Consider the following 16,789-nt stretch of genomic DNA (forward strand, 5'->3'; position numbering starts at 1 on the left):
TTGATTACTCATTAACTTATCCATGTCTTGATTTGTTATGTTATAATTAGGGGATTGAGAACTTCATTTTACTTTCATTTTTAATTGGCAAAGCATTGTATGAACTTTTCGCATATTGAAAATCCTGATAAGGTGCATGCTTAGCTGAAAAGTTATTTTTAGCATTTAAAACTTAAATGTTATGTGTTAACTGTTATTTTCGGTTGGTGACCTTTACAATTATTGTGGAAATCTGGGATTTGCCCTCAGATGAGAGTCAGGACGATCTTACCGGTTCGTACCCTACGGACGGAAATGGAGATGGGAACACTTGACTGTAGCTACGTTAGGAGGATCTCACGGGGCGCGTGGAGATCAGTCAGGGTGTTTAGGAACGCTTGACTGCAGCTACGTTAGGAGAATCTCACGAGGCGCGTGGAGATCACTCCGGGTGTTTAGTTGTGTTGTAAAATGATCAGATTAGGTTGACATAGAGGGATCAGATGTCTTTCTTTTGTATTGCATTTATTTTAAAATGGAAGACTGTACCTATATTGTGTAAATGTTTTGGATTTATAATTGGAGAAACTTTTCCGCTGCTTGTAAATTATAATGACTCAATTATTTATCCAAAGGCATTTCCTCATTTGTTTTACTTTGTTTTATTTTAATTTCTTTTGAAAAAAAAATATACCCTCGCTTTGAAAAACGGGGTGTTACATTGTGGTATCAGAGCTTTGGTTTGGTTTTCTTTGGGGGCTGTGGAACCTTGGTTATAGATTGTAGGTCAACCTATAGGTTGAGAGTTGTTATCTGATCATGTGTCGGTTTAGGTGGTTTGAGTTGTTAAGTTCATAATAATTATTATGTGCGGTTGTGGTCGGAAATTATTCTTAGACTTATTGAAGTAGTGTTAAGACTCTACTTGATGATGGTTTTATAGGGAAACCATGCTGCCAAGGAGGAATGACGTTCCGAGAACCAATGCCAGTAGGAATGATCGAATGGCGGAGGCTATGAATAACATGGCTGCTTCGGTTGCTGCACAGACTGCTGCCAAGACTCAACGCGATCTCGAAAAGAGGGGAAGAGAGATCCGTGCTGCAGAGTCAAGAGGATTAAAAGACTTTCGTCGTTACAATCCTCCCAAGTTTGAGGGGACTGAGAATTCAGAGAAAGCAAATCAATGGATCCAAGAAGTGGAGAAGATCTTCGAAATGATTAACTGTCAGGCGGGAGTGAGGGTCAACTATGCCACTTATATGCTACTAGGAGATGCTGAGTACTGGTGGAGGAGTACAAGGTTGTTGATGAGATCAGCTCACGAGGAGGTGAACTGGGAATCTTTCAAAGGGAAGTTTTTCGACAAATACTTCCCGATGAGTACCAGGACTAGACTGGGTGATGATTTCCTGAAACTACATCAGGGGAACATGACCGTGGGCGAATATGCTGCTAAGTTTGAATCACTATCAAGGCATTTCAGATTTTTCCGTGAAGAGATTGACGAGCCATTCTTGTGTCATCGTTTCCAAGACGGACTAAATTATGAGATTCAAGATTTTGTCTTACCCTAGGGAATTCAACGTTTCCAGGTTCTTGTGGAAAAATGTAGAGAAGTTGAGGATATGAAGAATAAGAGAGCTAGCCGAGGAGGGAATTTTAACTCAGGAGGACCTAGTCGGTGTCGTTCGAAGTACCACCCGTGAGAATTGATGACAGGAAGATTAAGCGGTTGAGGACCAAGGATGTTTCGTTGGTCAAGGTGATCTGGAACCCAATTACTGGAGATGCGACTTGGGAACTGGAGAGCAAGATGAGGGAACAACACCCAGAGTTATTTATCGATGCATAGTTTCGAGGACGAAACTAATTTTAGGGGGGGAGTAATGTAAGACCCATAATTTTAAAGTACCGTTTATGTATTTTTGGTGTATTTTGGATTTTGGCTCGGAGGCTTTTAAGCCAAGGTTAATAATATTTTGGAGTTTTATAATCGAAAAGATATTTCGATGCCAATTAGAATTTCTCGTCGATAAATAAATTGAATTTAACTGCGGAAAATCCTTTACGGAGAATTTAAGGCGTTTCGGGTGAAACGGTAATTTAATAAATATCTAGATTTTGAGATATTTGTTAAGTTATATTTATTATATTTATATATGTTTGTTTGGAGGGAAAAAGAAAGGAAAACTAGAAGGAAGGAAAAGGAAAAGAAAATAGTATATAAAGGAAGGAAGGAAAAAGGAAGAAAGGAAAAACAAAGGAAAGAAAAAGAAAGGAAGGAAATTTCAAATTTCCATCTCCTTCCTCTGAACCTCACGCGAGCAAAACCCAAAATTCCATCCTTCTCCATTTTTCGTTTTCGTTGCTTCCTTTTCTTCAAAGCTAGTGACCCAAGGTTGGGTGAGAGTTAGATCAAGGTTTTCGCAACTCCACTCTTCCTCTTTGATTCGAAAACGAAGAAAAACGGTTTTTGAGATCCAAACACAAACCCCTCCGTTTCTTCTAGATCCGAACCTCATTTCTCGAAGAGACAGAAGGGAAAGTTGCTCACCACCACGCTACGGTGCTAGTGAACTAATTTGGAAGCGGCGTTGCGAGCGGAAAATTTACCGGAATTACTCGCGGTACCGGAAACGCGCGTTAAAGCTAACGTTGAGGTAAGGGCTCCTTCCAAACTTCTAGTTTGCATTAGGGACTTATCTGTGGTTGTGTGGGAAGGAATTTGTTAGGGTTTAATGTATCGATTTGGGGAAAAACGAAACTAATGCGTTATGGGTAAAACCTTAGAGTTAGGTTTTGTTTATATTGATGAATGGTTCGTGGTAAATGAATTTGAAGTCATTGTGTAAGATTTTGGGTAAATGAAACTTGTGTGTTTTGAGTAGTGGATTGTGTCGATTTGTGTTCGTTGTTTTTGACATGCTCTTAATTGATATTGATGAAATTTGATATGTGTATGGTTGGATTTGTGAATAAATGAATTGATATGTTTTGATGTGAGAATTTGTTGAGTTTGTGTTGTGTGAAATTTGAAAACCATTAAGTTAAATGAGTATTAAGAATGGGGAATCTCTTAATGTCTCGTTTACTTAATGTGCGTTTGTTTGTGAAAAATCGTTTAAGTTAACTGGGCGTTAAGAATGGGGAATCTCTTAATGTCTCGTTTACTTAATGTGCGTTTGTTTGTGAAAAATCGTTTAAGTTAACTGGGCGTTAAGAATGGGGAATCTCTTAATGTCTCGTTTACTTAATGTGCGTTTGTTTGTGAAAAATCGTTTAAGTTAACTGGGCGTTAAGAATGGGGAATCTCTTAATGTCTCGGTTACTTAATATTTTGTTTTAAAGAAAAATCGTTTAAGTTAACTGGGCGTTAAGAATGGGGAATCTCTTAATGTCTCGGTTACTTAATATTTTGTTTTAAAGAAAAATCGTTTAAGTTAACTGGGCGTTAAGAATGGGGAATCTCTTAATGTCTCGGTTACTTAATATTTTGTTTTGAAAACCGTTTAAGTTAACTGGACGTTAAGGAGGGGGAATCTCTTAATGTCTCGGTTACTTAATATTTTGTTTTAAAGAAAAATCGTTTAAGTTAACTGGGCGTTAAGAATGGGGAATCTCTTAATGTCTCGGTTACTTAATATTTTGTTTTGAAAACCGTTTAAGTTAACTGGACGTTAAGGAGGGGGAATCTCTTAATGTCTCGGTTACTTAACATTTTGTTTTGAAAACCGTTTAAGTTAACTGGGCGTTAAGAATGGGGAATCTCTTAATGTCTCGGTTACTTATTATTTTGTTTGGAAAATTGTTTAAGTTAACTGGGCGTTAAGAATGGGGAATCTCTTAATGTCTCGGTTACTTATTATTTTGTTTGGAAAATTGTTTAAGTTAACTGGGCGTTGAGAATGGGGAATCTCTTAATGTCTCGGTTACTTAATGTTCGTTTTTGAAAATCGTTTCAGTAAATGAGTATTAAGAATGGGGAATCTCTTAATGACTTATTTACTGAATGTTTTGTCTTGAAAATCGTTAAGTTAAATGAGAATTAAGAATGGGGAATCTCTTAATGTCTCGCTTTTTTATGTGTGTTTCGGTAAATCGTGCTGACCCGGGATAGGTGGCACCTTGGTAAACAGTACGGGCCCGTGATAGGCAGTACGTTTACGATTTACGTTTGGTAAGTCGTGCTGACCCGGGATGGGTGGCACCTCGGTAAACAGTACGGACCCGTGATAGGTAGTACGTTTACGACTTACGTTCCTGAGGGAATTGTGTTTGGTAAGTTGTGCTGACCCGGGATAGGTGGCACCTCGGTAAACAGTACGGACCCGTGATAGGTAGTACGTTTACGACTTACGTTCCTGCGGGAATTGCGTTTGTCCGTGAGAGACTGCGCAGGGGTTTGTCCGTGAGAGACTACGCCCTGGTTTAAGTTAGATGAGAATTAAGAATGGGGAATCTCTTAATGTCTCGTTTACTCGTGTATGTTTTGGTAAGTTGTGCTGACCCGGGATAGGTGGCACCTCGGTAAACGGTACGGACCCGTGATAGGTAGTACGTTTACGACTTACGTTCCTGAGGGAATTGTGTTTGTCCGCGAGAGACTACACCCTGTTGATTTGTGAACTGTTGGTTCATTTTGTTTGTGTAGTAATGTGTTATAAATGCTAAGTGTTATGTTTTGGAATTTGGTGATAACATGTTTGATTGCAATACCATTTCGAAATCCATGATGTCGTAGTAATTGTGTTATCAGTGTTAAGTGTTAAGAATTGGGATTATGCATGAATGTGATTGAGTTAGTTTATGAATTTTTGAAAGAATACACAGGTAAATCGATTTCCCAATCGATTGGATAGTAAACAGGGACTTGGCCAAATGGACAAAATCGATTAGCCAATCGATTTTGTAATCAGTTTTCGAAAATCATTTACGAAATCGATTGCCCAATCGATTGGGCCTAAGTCAGGGACTCATCCATATTCGACCAAATCGATTTGGAAATCGATTGGCCCTTAAGTCAGGGGCTCAGCTATCCTGTCAATCGATTGCCCAATCGATTGAATCAAGCCAGAGTTCAAAATTTCACTAAAAACCTTCAGGAAATCGATTTGGAAATCGATTGGTATTAAGTCAGGGGCTCAGTACTCACTCAATCGATTTCCCAATCGATTGATTTCAGCCCAGGATTCTGTTTCATCAAAATCCTTCACCCCAATCGATTGCCTAATCGATTGGCTCAGTGAAAATCCTCAGTTTTAGTTGTATGATTGTTTGCTCATGAAACTATCCATGTCTTGATTTGTTATGTTATAACTAGGGGATTGAGAACTTCATTTTACTTTCATTTTTAATTGGCAAAGCATTGTATGAACTTTTCGCATATTGAAAATCCTGATAAGGTGCATGCTTAGCTGAAAAGTTATTTTTAGCATTTAAAACTTAAATGTTATGTGTTAATTGTTATTTTCGGTTGGTGACCTTTACAATTATTGTGGAAATCTGGGCTTTGCCCTCAGATGAGAGTCAAGACGATCCTACCGATTCGTACCCTACGGACGGGAATGGAGATGGGAACGCTTGACTGCAGCTACGTTAGGAGAATCTCACGGGGCGCGTGGAGATCACTCCGGGTGTTTAGTTGTGTTGTAAAATGATCAGATTAGGTTGACATAGAGGGATCAGATGTCTTTCTTTTGTATTGCATTTATTTTAAAATGGAAGACTGTACCTATACTAATATTGTCAGCTTGACATGTTATTTTCGATGGGTTACATGTACCATTTGTTGTTGGGTAAATGATTTGGATTTATAATTGGAGTAACTTTTCCGCTGCTTGTAAATTATAATGACTCAATTATTTATCCAAAGACATTTCTTTATTTATTTCTCTGCTTTATTTTAAATTCTTTTGAAAAAAAAAAATATACCCTCGCTTTGAAAAACAGGGTGTTACACCCTAGAACAAACACTGAACAGAGATCCATCTTAAGAATGTAAACAGTTAACTAATGGCAAAATAGATCAGCTAAACCAAATTAATATCTTGAAACTGTTTCAGCCAATCCTGCCTGTCATACCATATAAGCTCAAACATAGCATGACAAATTAGTGTGAACGAGCTCTCAACAGCTGATGGTAGATATTTATCACTTGACATTTGAACTACTTTGAACCAAATATGGAGGCCAAGGATTCAGTTGACAATGTAAGTCTTCTGATTAGATGTTGCAAATTTATTTATTCTTGAAGCTAGTCTTTCACTCGTCAAGATTGACATGGACGAGATTATTAACAAGCAGTATAAAAGACTGAATTTCAAAAAACTGAACATCAAAATGTGACGGTGTATATTTTAGACAAGCCTATTTAAGTCATTAGAAATTTGAACTATAATCAAATTGGCTGGCAACGGGGAGGGTGGAATATAATACATAAAGTCACAGAAGGAGAGTTTAAATACATGACTGATTAAATAAATAGAATCAGAGGGAATACTTACTTGGGCTGACGAGTGGCACATGTTACCAAGAACTTCCTTCAGAAGTGTATCATGGAGCTGTATTTCACCCACTGGCATTTTCTGTGGGGATATTTCTATAAGTGCAGCAGCCAGAAAAGCATATCGCTTGGCTGTTACAGTGGTAGCTACTGTTGGAGGTAAAGGAGTCATCAAGGAATCCAAAATTTTCTGTCTCAAAAGAGGAACTCTTGTTCCATACTTTCCTTTACCAGTAACTGCATATCTTATGCAAGAGGACCACTCAGGAACTGATTCAACAGATTGTGCTAAAATTATATTCTTCAACTGGAGCATCAGCCAGCTTTCCCATGCTTCTGATAGGCCGTCGATATCAGAATGTAACACACCTGCCAGTGCTTCCGCAGCTACACATTGTTTAGACCTCTCCTTGGCAACTGTAAACTCATCTACTGCACCTTTCAGAGCCAACACTACAGGCATGCCACATTCTTGTACTAGCCGCTTGAAAGTACGAGCAAAACTTGAGTAGAATGTATCACTTCCTAAAAAGGATATCCAACTTGGTGTACGTGGCCATGAAGCCGAAAATTCAAAATAAAAACGGGTTATGGATTTGTCTGCTAGGCTTTGGATACTGGAATCTCCGTGATTTCCTCTTGAAGCAGTTTCGTTATCAGTTATTATATGAACATGAGAAAGACTAGTGAGTGTATCATTGAAGAAACCATCTTCCTGAAAAGTTTGGGTTAAAGTTCCTTCAAGGGACGACTTCACATGGCCCTTCAAATCCTCAAGTACGTCAGACTTCTCACCAGGAGACAGCTTATAAGGTGATTCCTTTAACAATGTATTCAAAGCCGAAATAGCAAGTATCCTTGTCTGAGGAAGTTGACTTTTTAAATTCTTCAAGAAGTGTCCTAAATTAGAAACAACATGAATAGCATAAAGAAAATGCATAAAAAAAGTGCAGTAATACTGACTTCGAATGTGCAAAAGGCAACCCAAACAAATAAAACAAAAAACAAAAGATCCAGAAGCAAACAAAAAGCTATACAAACCAGCAGCTTCGCTCAGGATTTTAGATGATGAATTTGGATGGTTCCGAGATGCCAAAGCCAGTAGGAGCAGAGCTCTGTTAGCCATCAAATTATACCTGAAAAATACAAATTTAAGGTCAACATTTTAGATGTGCAAGAATCACAAGTCTCAACAGAAAGCTGAAACTAGTTAACAAATTGTGAGGCAGCATGTAAAAACTGAAATAGATGAAAAGGAAGCAGCTGAGAGGCAGAAAACAAATATACAGAAGAGCAACTCATTAATCATGAAAGTCAAACAATTTTCTAACCAAATGAATCAACATTTACCGCCAATGCAAGCCAGTAGAACCAAAACTCATGGAACCAATCTGAGAAACCAAATCAGAAAAACCCAGTCCACTAGTATGATTGTCTTTGTCTGATATCCTGAAAAAGCTTCTAGATACTCCAGAAAATTGGATGGTGTACATCACGAAAAGCTGTTGGAAGCATGGAAATGTTAAACAATAAAAAACACATAATAAAATTGCAATAATCTGATGAAGGGAAGCTTACCGCATTAATCGCTTTCTGAGATTTCAAGGATTCGTGATGAGAACTTCAAAGAAGAAACAAGGAAAGTATTATTCTCTGATGTTACACAAGGTACAGCGATTTTTATCTAAAAGGCTAAACAAAGAAAATGAAATTACCTTGAAAGAATTGACAAGATAAATGAAGAGAATGACTTTTGATCCTAGAATTAAAGAAAACGGGTAAGAGAAATAAAAATATTAACTGCCCATAAAAAAATATTTAAGAACGTCATCCTTGATGATCACCGTTGTCAAATGCTTGAGAACTGTTTGTGAGCCAAGGACTGAACAAGAACCCATGACTGCATACTCCTTGGCATTGGGGTCCTGCAAGTTATTGGTAAGAGTGATGACACATTTAGAAATCATAGATGGCCATCTCTTGATCAGCTTCACTAAAGCTTTCCCTGCAAGCCTGGATCATAAAAGAGTTTTAATCGGGCATAAAACAGCACAGTTGTTGTATTCACTAAAGCATATTTAATTATTGGATGAGACATTAGCTGATATCCAAACGGAAAGATAATCAAGATAAACCATTTATAGACCATTTAATATATATTTAACTTAACTTCAATAACACGTGAAACCTCAAAGAAGCAAACACAGTTTGAAATTTACATTGATGCATCATGCATGATGCCATTGCTCACATTGAAACAATAATATGAGTTATTATTCTTTCTTTTTTGGAAGAACATAAGTTTCACTGGAGAAGGAAATAAACATGATGAGGAATAGATATGATAAGAACAATCACCGTATGACGATTCTGACTGGTGGGGCTCCCAACTTTCAAAATATATTGGTTTCATTTTACTTAAAAAATTGGTGGTTGACTTAACAGGCAATGTAAGCAGTTCTACCTAAATATTAAAATATGAGGCGTCTATTATTGGACTATAACAATCAAAATTGTTAGCTATGAATTTCTCAATCACTTACAGGCAGACAGTTTCATAGCTATACAAAGAGAGACTCAATAAATCATCCATCAAAATAGTCACGTGTTCAGATGGACCGTAATTCCCACATGCACGATAAAGATGATAGGATGCTTGTGAAGACCTCCAGGTATTGTGCATGAATGCCTTGTCAATAAGAGCCCACCTAGGTCTGATATGGCAAAAACACTCAGTCTTATCAAAAAGTTCTTTGCACACTGTTCTTGCGTTTAAGATTGAAGAGCAGTCAAACTATTAGTACCTTTTCTTTCCTTTAGAATGAGATGACACAATAAAATTAATTGGGGGTTCTATTAGGGCAGCAGATTCCAACTTCCAAGACGGCCTGTGACTAGACCACTCATCATATTCCAAACTTCCTGTGTACGAAAAGGGAACAGATTTAGTTAAAATGTGCATACACAAACAGAATTTGGAGTAATATGCCAAAACTTGTTTCGATGGAGAGCTGAATACCATAATTTCCCAAAGTGTCAATAATATGAATAATGAGTATCAACAGGATGCTGTCATCGGATTTTTTCTCGAGGACATATCTGTTAAACAGAGATTAATGGGATTACAGGATTTATGGAAAAGAAAACCACTTGCACATAAGTTAAAGGAATGATGTCCAAAGTAGCAGTAAATGTGACCCTTACTTGCAGGCTGTATGTACAATCTCAGCAGCTTTTTCTCTCAGAGCAGTAGTTCCAACAGTACAGCCTGTTGCCCCAGCAATTAGAAATGTATGGTTTGGATCTTCAACCATTCCATTCCTAGAGGTTGGGACAAAATCTGGCAAGCAAGAGAGAAGTCCTTGCAGTGATGATTTAACACGTAAAAGAGTCACTTTCAAGTGCTCTTTCTCATCTCCTGCATGGAAAATTACATTCAATATAATAGTGTACCAGTTAGAAATGTATGTTTTGGATCTTCGGGGAACCCTATCATCCAAATATGTCTTATGATAAACAAATTATTATATCAGAAAAATAGGAAAACTCCAAGAAATCAGAATAATCAGTATCAACATACAAAACATAGAACTTACCAGAAAAAAAAAATACAAAACATAGATAATTTCAAGAGATATTCATAATTATTAATTAATACTAATCTTCGTTGTCAAAAATAAACCTTGCTAATGATGACAGGAAAACTAATTAACTACGAAATGCTTATCTGTTATACCTTGATCAGCATGAATTTTAGTTTGGCATATTTTCAACAGATCATCCAAAGCAGACTTAAAGTGAACATCTAAAAGATCATTTGCAAAATGAATTTCTTCATCAGAAGGAATATGCCACTTTGGGGTCAACCTTTCATCAATGGAAAAATATTTCGTGCTAATCCACTCTTCTAGAGCAACAGCATCAGGGTGACTGAGAACACACCTAGAAAACCAGAATGTGTTTATGTCACCCAAGATATACAGCTACAAAATCAAGGGGAAAATACTAAATAAACATAGCCAAATGAATGAACCCTTCTTTTACGTACTTATATTGGTCTATTGGATAATAATGAATCTGACTTCCAAGAAGGGACCAAAGAAGACGATCAGCAGCACCATTAATCTGTCATTGAAAGTAACAATCAAATAAAGACATAGAACCATTGGTCTACAACTCAGCACCAAATTCATGTTTATTAGAAAGAGAATTGTTTAAAGTTATGGGATTTTAGAAATAAAAAAAGAAAGAAATAATAAGAAATATAAGTCTAGGGAAATATACTTGATATTGACTTGATACAAAAGGATAAACACTAGTTCCTATTTACGGATAATATACTCAATCTTAACTAAATAGGGAAATTAGGAAACAAAGCATGACAATAAGCTATATGAAAACTAATCTTAAGAGATAATTTGATATACTCTAATATAATATAAAAATATATTTTATAATATTCTAACACAACAGACGGTGGAGGCACATCAGGGCACATGGGACCGTTTCTGGGGTTGAAAATTTTGGGACTGCGTATATCAAGAGATTCTACACACAACGGAAGTGGTAACAACAGAAAACTCGCAGAAAAAAGCGTCCAATAACAGCAGGTGGCAGCAAGCGACAATGACGGAGAATCGAAACACGTCGGAAACTATAATTATATTTCCAACCTTTTTGGGAACTCGGAAGCGGAATAATAGCAAGATAGATCAAAGAGAATCAAACCAGGCTTTAGATACCAGTGTTATTAATGGTGGATTATGACAGTCTACCAAAAATCCACCAATATGAACATGGCATTGGGGCTTATGGCAGAAGTATGGTGGATATAGTAGGTGCCGCAGCCTGTGTCAAGGCTGGCACAAAATACGCCATGCTATAACGCCATGGCGGAAACATTACAACACTACTAGAAATGATGTTGAATTTACTGAATTTTAGATGAAAAGAGGAGAAATAATAAGAAATATAATACAACTACAATGAAATATGATCGATATTGACTTCATACAAAAGGCTAAACACTAACATTTATTTTTAGGGATACATAAGCTCAATCTTAACAAAATAGAAATTAGAAAACTAATCATAACAATAATAAGTAATATGAAAACTAATCGTAAGAGATAACTTGAGATACTTTATTATATTATATTGTCAAATATTATAAGATATTTTATAATAATATTCTAACAAGAATATATCATTTTATTTGAAGAAACAGATCAAGTGCATGGGGAAGAATAAGACCTTCCAAGATGGTGAGTCAAAAGCCAAGAAGATAACTTCTTTCAATTGATCCCTGTAGCGGAGGAGTGCTGGACCTCCATATGTGATGCCAACTGATAATATCTTTAGTTGATAGTCAATTGCAGCCTCAAGAGCAGGTGAAATTGTGGACCTAACCTGAAATAGAGAAGTCTCAGCTTTCCAGAGAATCCAGAGGAACATTCAGCGAAAGAGTATCACAATTACAACTAACCAAAATCAGGTACCTTTGTTGAAGCAGAAGCATCAAAAATCCCACTTCCTCCAAATCCTGTACCTGGTGTTCCTTTCAAAGAGGACATTACAGACACTAATATTGGCTCAACAAGTTGACTAACTGCTTCTTCCGGGTTCGAGTGAACACATGCACAACATAGCAGTCCAACCTCTGCAATAGCACCAGGAAGAATATTTGTCCTCACAAACTTGGAAATTTTCTTCAAGGCCTGTTTGATATGTCAGTGAAGTGTAAGACAACATATTGGCTTCGAAAGAGCTGTATGTATCAAGCATTGTCAGGGATCCAACGATCCTATTGCTAGAAATAGAACTACTAGGGTGTATTACAAAAAAGGGGGAACATTGTAAATACTGATAGTTAGCCTTTTTTTTAGGAATTCATTTTGTTATTGTGTAAACTAGAGAGTACTCTAGTGAGACGGGATTAGAGTCCTCTGTGTATTTTTTTCTTTAGTTATCAATAAAACTATATGGGCGAATAAACTTTATTTCCATATCCTTGTTAGATAGGAATTGCAAATTCCTATCAAGTATTTTATGTGTAATTACCTGACTATATAGTGACTTTGAAAGCCTCCCAAGAAGAATTTCAAGAACACAGAAGTAGAATGGACCATCATCAACTAGAAAAGTTCCTGACGCAGCTGATGAGTGCAGACCTTCATTTCTAATATACCAAAAACTAGTTATCCAGTTATAAATGCGTAACAACAAGCCAACATAAAACCCACTTAAACAACATCATTTCCAAATAAAAAACATGCAAGAAAGGGGACTTTGAAACCATTACTTACAAAACACTGCTGGGTTCTAAGTGTAGAAGTAAGGAAAATAGACGGCATAAGAACTCATCCAGCCATTCAGAAAAGCGGATCATTGGCATAAATGACAAGTCATCAATTTTATCATCCAATAAAGCCAACTGCATTTACACAGTAGAGAGGTTGAGCTTTCTCGATATTAGTACCAGCAAGCTGTTTATAGAATATATCAAAAAGTTGAAACTCACATTTGAAAATATGGAACCAATTAATTGCATGGTAGCTAAAGTTTTTGGAGGGTCGTTAACATCCATGCCAAGTAATGCATTGGATAATGAAACCCCCAAAAGATCAATGAATGTTTCATCCCCACCACCAACATCCACTTGTTTCATGGAGGAAGCTGATACAGCTGTATAAAATAGTGAACGCCCAACAAATGCCACTGACATAACTGCAACTTTCAACTGGTGGGTGGCAGTCATCTGGCTAGGCAAAATGAATACGGTCAGAAAGACAAATTAATATAATATAGTATACTGTTTAAAGAGTTACAATAATATCCCATCCCTCAGTAGACATGTTACCAGGAAGAAAATATAATGTTCTGGACATGCCACTCACCACATATCAAAGTTCTCAATTGCGGATTGCAGAAAATAGTTTGTTCAAATTCCACTATGCTAAAGTGCTATAGCGCTGCAATAGGAGCTATTTGACAACACTTTGTACTAGTTAGCGTATTGTAAAACAATAGTGATTAGTTCAAATTCCGCTATGCTATAGCGCTAAAGCAGATATTTGACAACACTTCCACATGATAAAAATTCAAACAACACAACTAACCGTCTCAAGAGCCATTTGAAACCGCGACGCCACAAATGGTAGGACCAATGAGGGTTCCACATAAGACAATATAGAAGTTGCTGCAGCAACTGTCTTGGAGAGATGCTCATTCTTGCTGTATTGACCACGATCAATTAACTTAAGCACTGTATTGACAAAGAAAACCCTCTCTGATTCTCCAAGATGCTGTTCAGAGGGTCTACAATTATTTATGCTCCTGTAGAACAAACTTTTTCAATTCCATAAAACAGATGCAGGAAAGAAACAGAATATATGACAAATAATAATTGATCAGTACAACTGTTCATTCAGTAGACGTTTCTGAAATTGAATCACCAAATGAAACAAAAACCGCTCCAGCAAGTAAGTCCATAGACCGCCATTTGAGGGATGATAATATCTATGAACAAAAGCCAGTAACAAAAAGGAAAGAATTGAATTGAAGAGAAGGCAAGCTTAATTAAGCTAAATACTGCAAGCGATGTGTAAGTAAACTAACTGTTCCAAAATGTTGACCAATTTCTCAAAGTGCTGTTTTGCGGAACTACCAGGTTTTAGCAAGTATACCTGCAATTGCAATTACAGAAGATCACTTGACTAAAAGTACGAAACCAGCAACATGGCTCAAACGTTAGAATCCTACAAAAGTAAGCAATAAAATATTTTCTTACAATTGACTTGGCTATAGCCTTTGCAGGGGTGGAAGTTCTACTGGAAAACAATAACCTTGTGTTTCTTGGGACATTCTGTGAAAATGGATATGATCCACTTCCATTTGCAACAGGAACCTGCAATTCATGAGTGCAAGCATGAAATGAATGAAAAATCCAAAACTATATTATATATACACACACAGATATATATTGCTGGGTAAAAATTAGTTGTTAGTAGTCAGGGTTTCTGGACCTCCTTCTCAAACTCCTGCAGGTATCTCAGCTCAATTACTTGAGCTATGCCATGGGGACAAACTTTATCTATATTCTCGTCTTAAATCCCTAAAGGACAGCTGTAATTCTCCATCTACTTATACTATATAGCATATATGCTATTAATGAAAAAATCAATAATATATACACACACACACTTAATTTGCAGATTTTTACTTTTGCTAAAACGACTATAAATTTGGAACGGAGGAAGTATTTAAAAAAGGATAAAAAGCAGCACAATAAATTATCTTTAAATGAAGTGCCTATAAGACATTTAGCATGTATCTACTTCTGATCACTTTCAATTAATCTGTAAATTAAAATGTGCATAAGACCTAACATTACCAGAAGAATTGTTATGCTCACCTCAAACATATTTAGGTATTGAGCAAAAAGCAAAGGCAAGAATCCTTCCAAGTAAACATTGTGGTAATTTTTTACAACACGAGCTATGACATCTGCCCACTGGAGGTTCCAGAATTGGCAATTTGGTATAGATTCCCACAAGTCTATACACTCTGTTATCCAATCACTGCAATTTCCATTGTAAAACTTAATCCCAAAGGAAGTCAAATCAGATATAACACAAAATAAGTTTCGTAACAAATTTATGCTTCTTACAGTGTATAAAAGGCCTGATTGTCTCGATTTGTTGGGAGAAACAGTCTGGCTAACCCAGATCCTTCAAAGGATGAATTATGCCATGGGTTTTGCAATAAAGATCTAAAAATTCATCCATTGATCCGAAGAAAAGTAATTAATAAATAAATAAATAAAACAAAAGCAGAAAGTTGAAAATCGTAAAAGTCGTAATACAGGTCCAGCATTATTACACTAAATGGAAAGATAGACAATTGACTTTCATTTAGCTCAGTGTCAATAGAAAGTACAAAATTAATAAAAGCATAAGAAGAAAAACTGGTGATAATTCAAATTGAGCAGAAAAAATGTCAAAGCACTCACTTAAACTCAGACCATATCTCAAAGGCAGAACCTGTTGGGAAGAATCGTCGGCAGGACTGAACAAGTGAAGTTATAGTTTCAAAATGCCGTTGTCTTATTCTCCAACCTTCTGGGCCTGTACTTCTGCAAAACAATAATATAACTCAGAATCACCAGCCTAAAAGTACAGAATCTAATATGAAGCGCAGAATAAAATAGTTCAATATATGTTCAATTACATATTTTGCTTTTAGCAAGAGACACTACAGTCTAAAGATAAATGAAAAAATTAAAATTAAGAAAAGAACATGGAAATCAAAAGAAAAGGTTAAGTTTATAACAAAGATAACTATTGTGTTTAATATCTAATTCAAGTTTTAACTCATCAAGATTGCTTTTGTGTTTCCTTTGTTTTCATTGACAAGCCTAAGAAATCACAAATTCCAGAGCTAGGCATAACCAACTATAAACAACACAGAATAACTTTAAGTTTAAAACAAATTAAAGCTGCAGCATCGACAGTATAAAACTTACCTAGTAAAATGAGTGCTAATCAGTGTATCATACAGAGGCCTCCATTCAATAGTCAGCGCAATCTTTTTCCTATACTTGTTGAGTAGTCTGACTAATAAATTTCCCCATCTAACCTAATAAACAAAAAATGACACATTCATTTAAGAGCATGAAAAGACATATGAAAACAAGAAAACTCCACTTCTCATCCAAGACAAAATGCAGCACCTGGGCATAAAGCTTATTACGGGACATGTGAAATAGTTCAAGACCCATCAGAATAAGGGTGCGGACATCTTCCAAAGACACGTCACTTTTTGCCTTTATGAAACTGCACAACACAAAGAAGTTAGATTTCATTCCATCAACCAACTCCATCCAGATACAGCGATGAACCCCAAAAAAAATGTCATGTCCACTACTAATAATGCAATTTGGAATGCAATAAAAAGCCAGTGGATACTAATAAGAATCTCCCACTGAATAACAAACACTGAAACTAGTGATGACATAACAGAACTACCAAAACAGTGAAACAAATAAAATTGTTTATACATAATATATGATATGATGTTATTACAAACACAGTTAAGTGACCCTGACAACAGTCATAAGCATAATGTGTTTGGATTTGCTTATCTAAACAGTCATAAACAATGATTAACAAAGGCGATAAGTGAAAATTAAAATTGAGAGTTGAAAATGGAACTAACAGATCAAGGACAGAGATGTATTTGAGAGTTGAATAGACGGATTCAGGATCGTGGTGATTGAAGGAAGAGTTGACGGCGGCGATGATGCGT

At 36.4% G+C, this 16,789-nt stretch overlaps 1 protein-coding gene across 1 annotated transcript in view; it reads right to left on the bottom strand.

Moving 5' to 3' along the window:
- Nucleotides 1–16,785, bottom strand: part of LOC101494174 (proteasome activator subunit 4-like) — a gene marked incomplete at its 5' end in the record, with an annotated part of 30,260 nt that extends 13,475 nt beyond the window's left edge. Inside the window, 27 exons of the mRNA XM_004500115.4 lie at nt 6,486–7,384; nt 7,526–7,620; nt 7,835–7,986; nt 8,063–8,105; nt 8,200–8,243; nt 8,329–8,497; nt 9,028–9,198; nt 9,289–9,406; nt 9,504–9,583; nt 9,689–9,902; nt 10,221–10,426; nt 10,533–10,609; nt 11,738–11,893; nt 11,983–12,201; nt 12,545–12,662; nt 12,790–12,917; nt 13,005–13,241; nt 13,603–13,819; nt 13,901–14,002; nt 14,102–14,169; nt 14,274–14,390; nt 14,898–15,063; nt 15,153–15,254; nt 15,495–15,617; nt 16,008–16,120; nt 16,215–16,317; nt 16,700–16,785. Of these exons, the coding sequence (XP_004500172.4) occupies nt 6,486–7,384; nt 7,526–7,620; nt 7,835–7,986; nt 8,063–8,105; nt 8,200–8,243; nt 8,329–8,497; nt 9,028–9,198; nt 9,289–9,406; nt 9,504–9,583; nt 9,689–9,902; nt 10,221–10,426; nt 10,533–10,609; nt 11,738–11,893; nt 11,983–12,201; nt 12,545–12,662; nt 12,790–12,917; nt 13,005–13,241; nt 13,603–13,819; nt 13,901–14,002; nt 14,102–14,169; nt 14,274–14,390; nt 14,898–15,063; nt 15,153–15,254; nt 15,495–15,617; nt 16,008–16,120; nt 16,215–16,317; nt 16,700–16,785 (4,323 nt within the window). The remainder of the gene's footprint in view (nt 1–6,485; nt 7,385–7,525; nt 7,621–7,834; nt 7,987–8,062; nt 8,106–8,199; nt 8,244–8,328; nt 8,498–9,027; nt 9,199–9,288; nt 9,407–9,503; nt 9,584–9,688; nt 9,903–10,220; nt 10,427–10,532; nt 10,610–11,737; nt 11,894–11,982; nt 12,202–12,544; nt 12,663–12,789; nt 12,918–13,004; nt 13,242–13,602; nt 13,820–13,900; nt 14,003–14,101; nt 14,170–14,273; nt 14,391–14,897; nt 15,064–15,152; nt 15,255–15,494; nt 15,618–16,007; nt 16,121–16,214; nt 16,318–16,699) is intronic.
- Between the last annotated feature and the right edge of the window lie 4 nt (nt 16,786–16,789).

Source organism: Cicer arietinum, chromosome 5, assembly GCF_000331145.2.
Source record: "Cicer arietinum cultivar CDC Frontier isolate Library 1 chromosome 5, Cicar.CDCFrontier_v2.0, whole genome shotgun sequence".
In the NCBI taxonomy this organism is placed as follows: Eukaryota; Viridiplantae; Streptophyta; class Magnoliopsida; order Fabales; family Fabaceae; genus Cicer; species Cicer arietinum.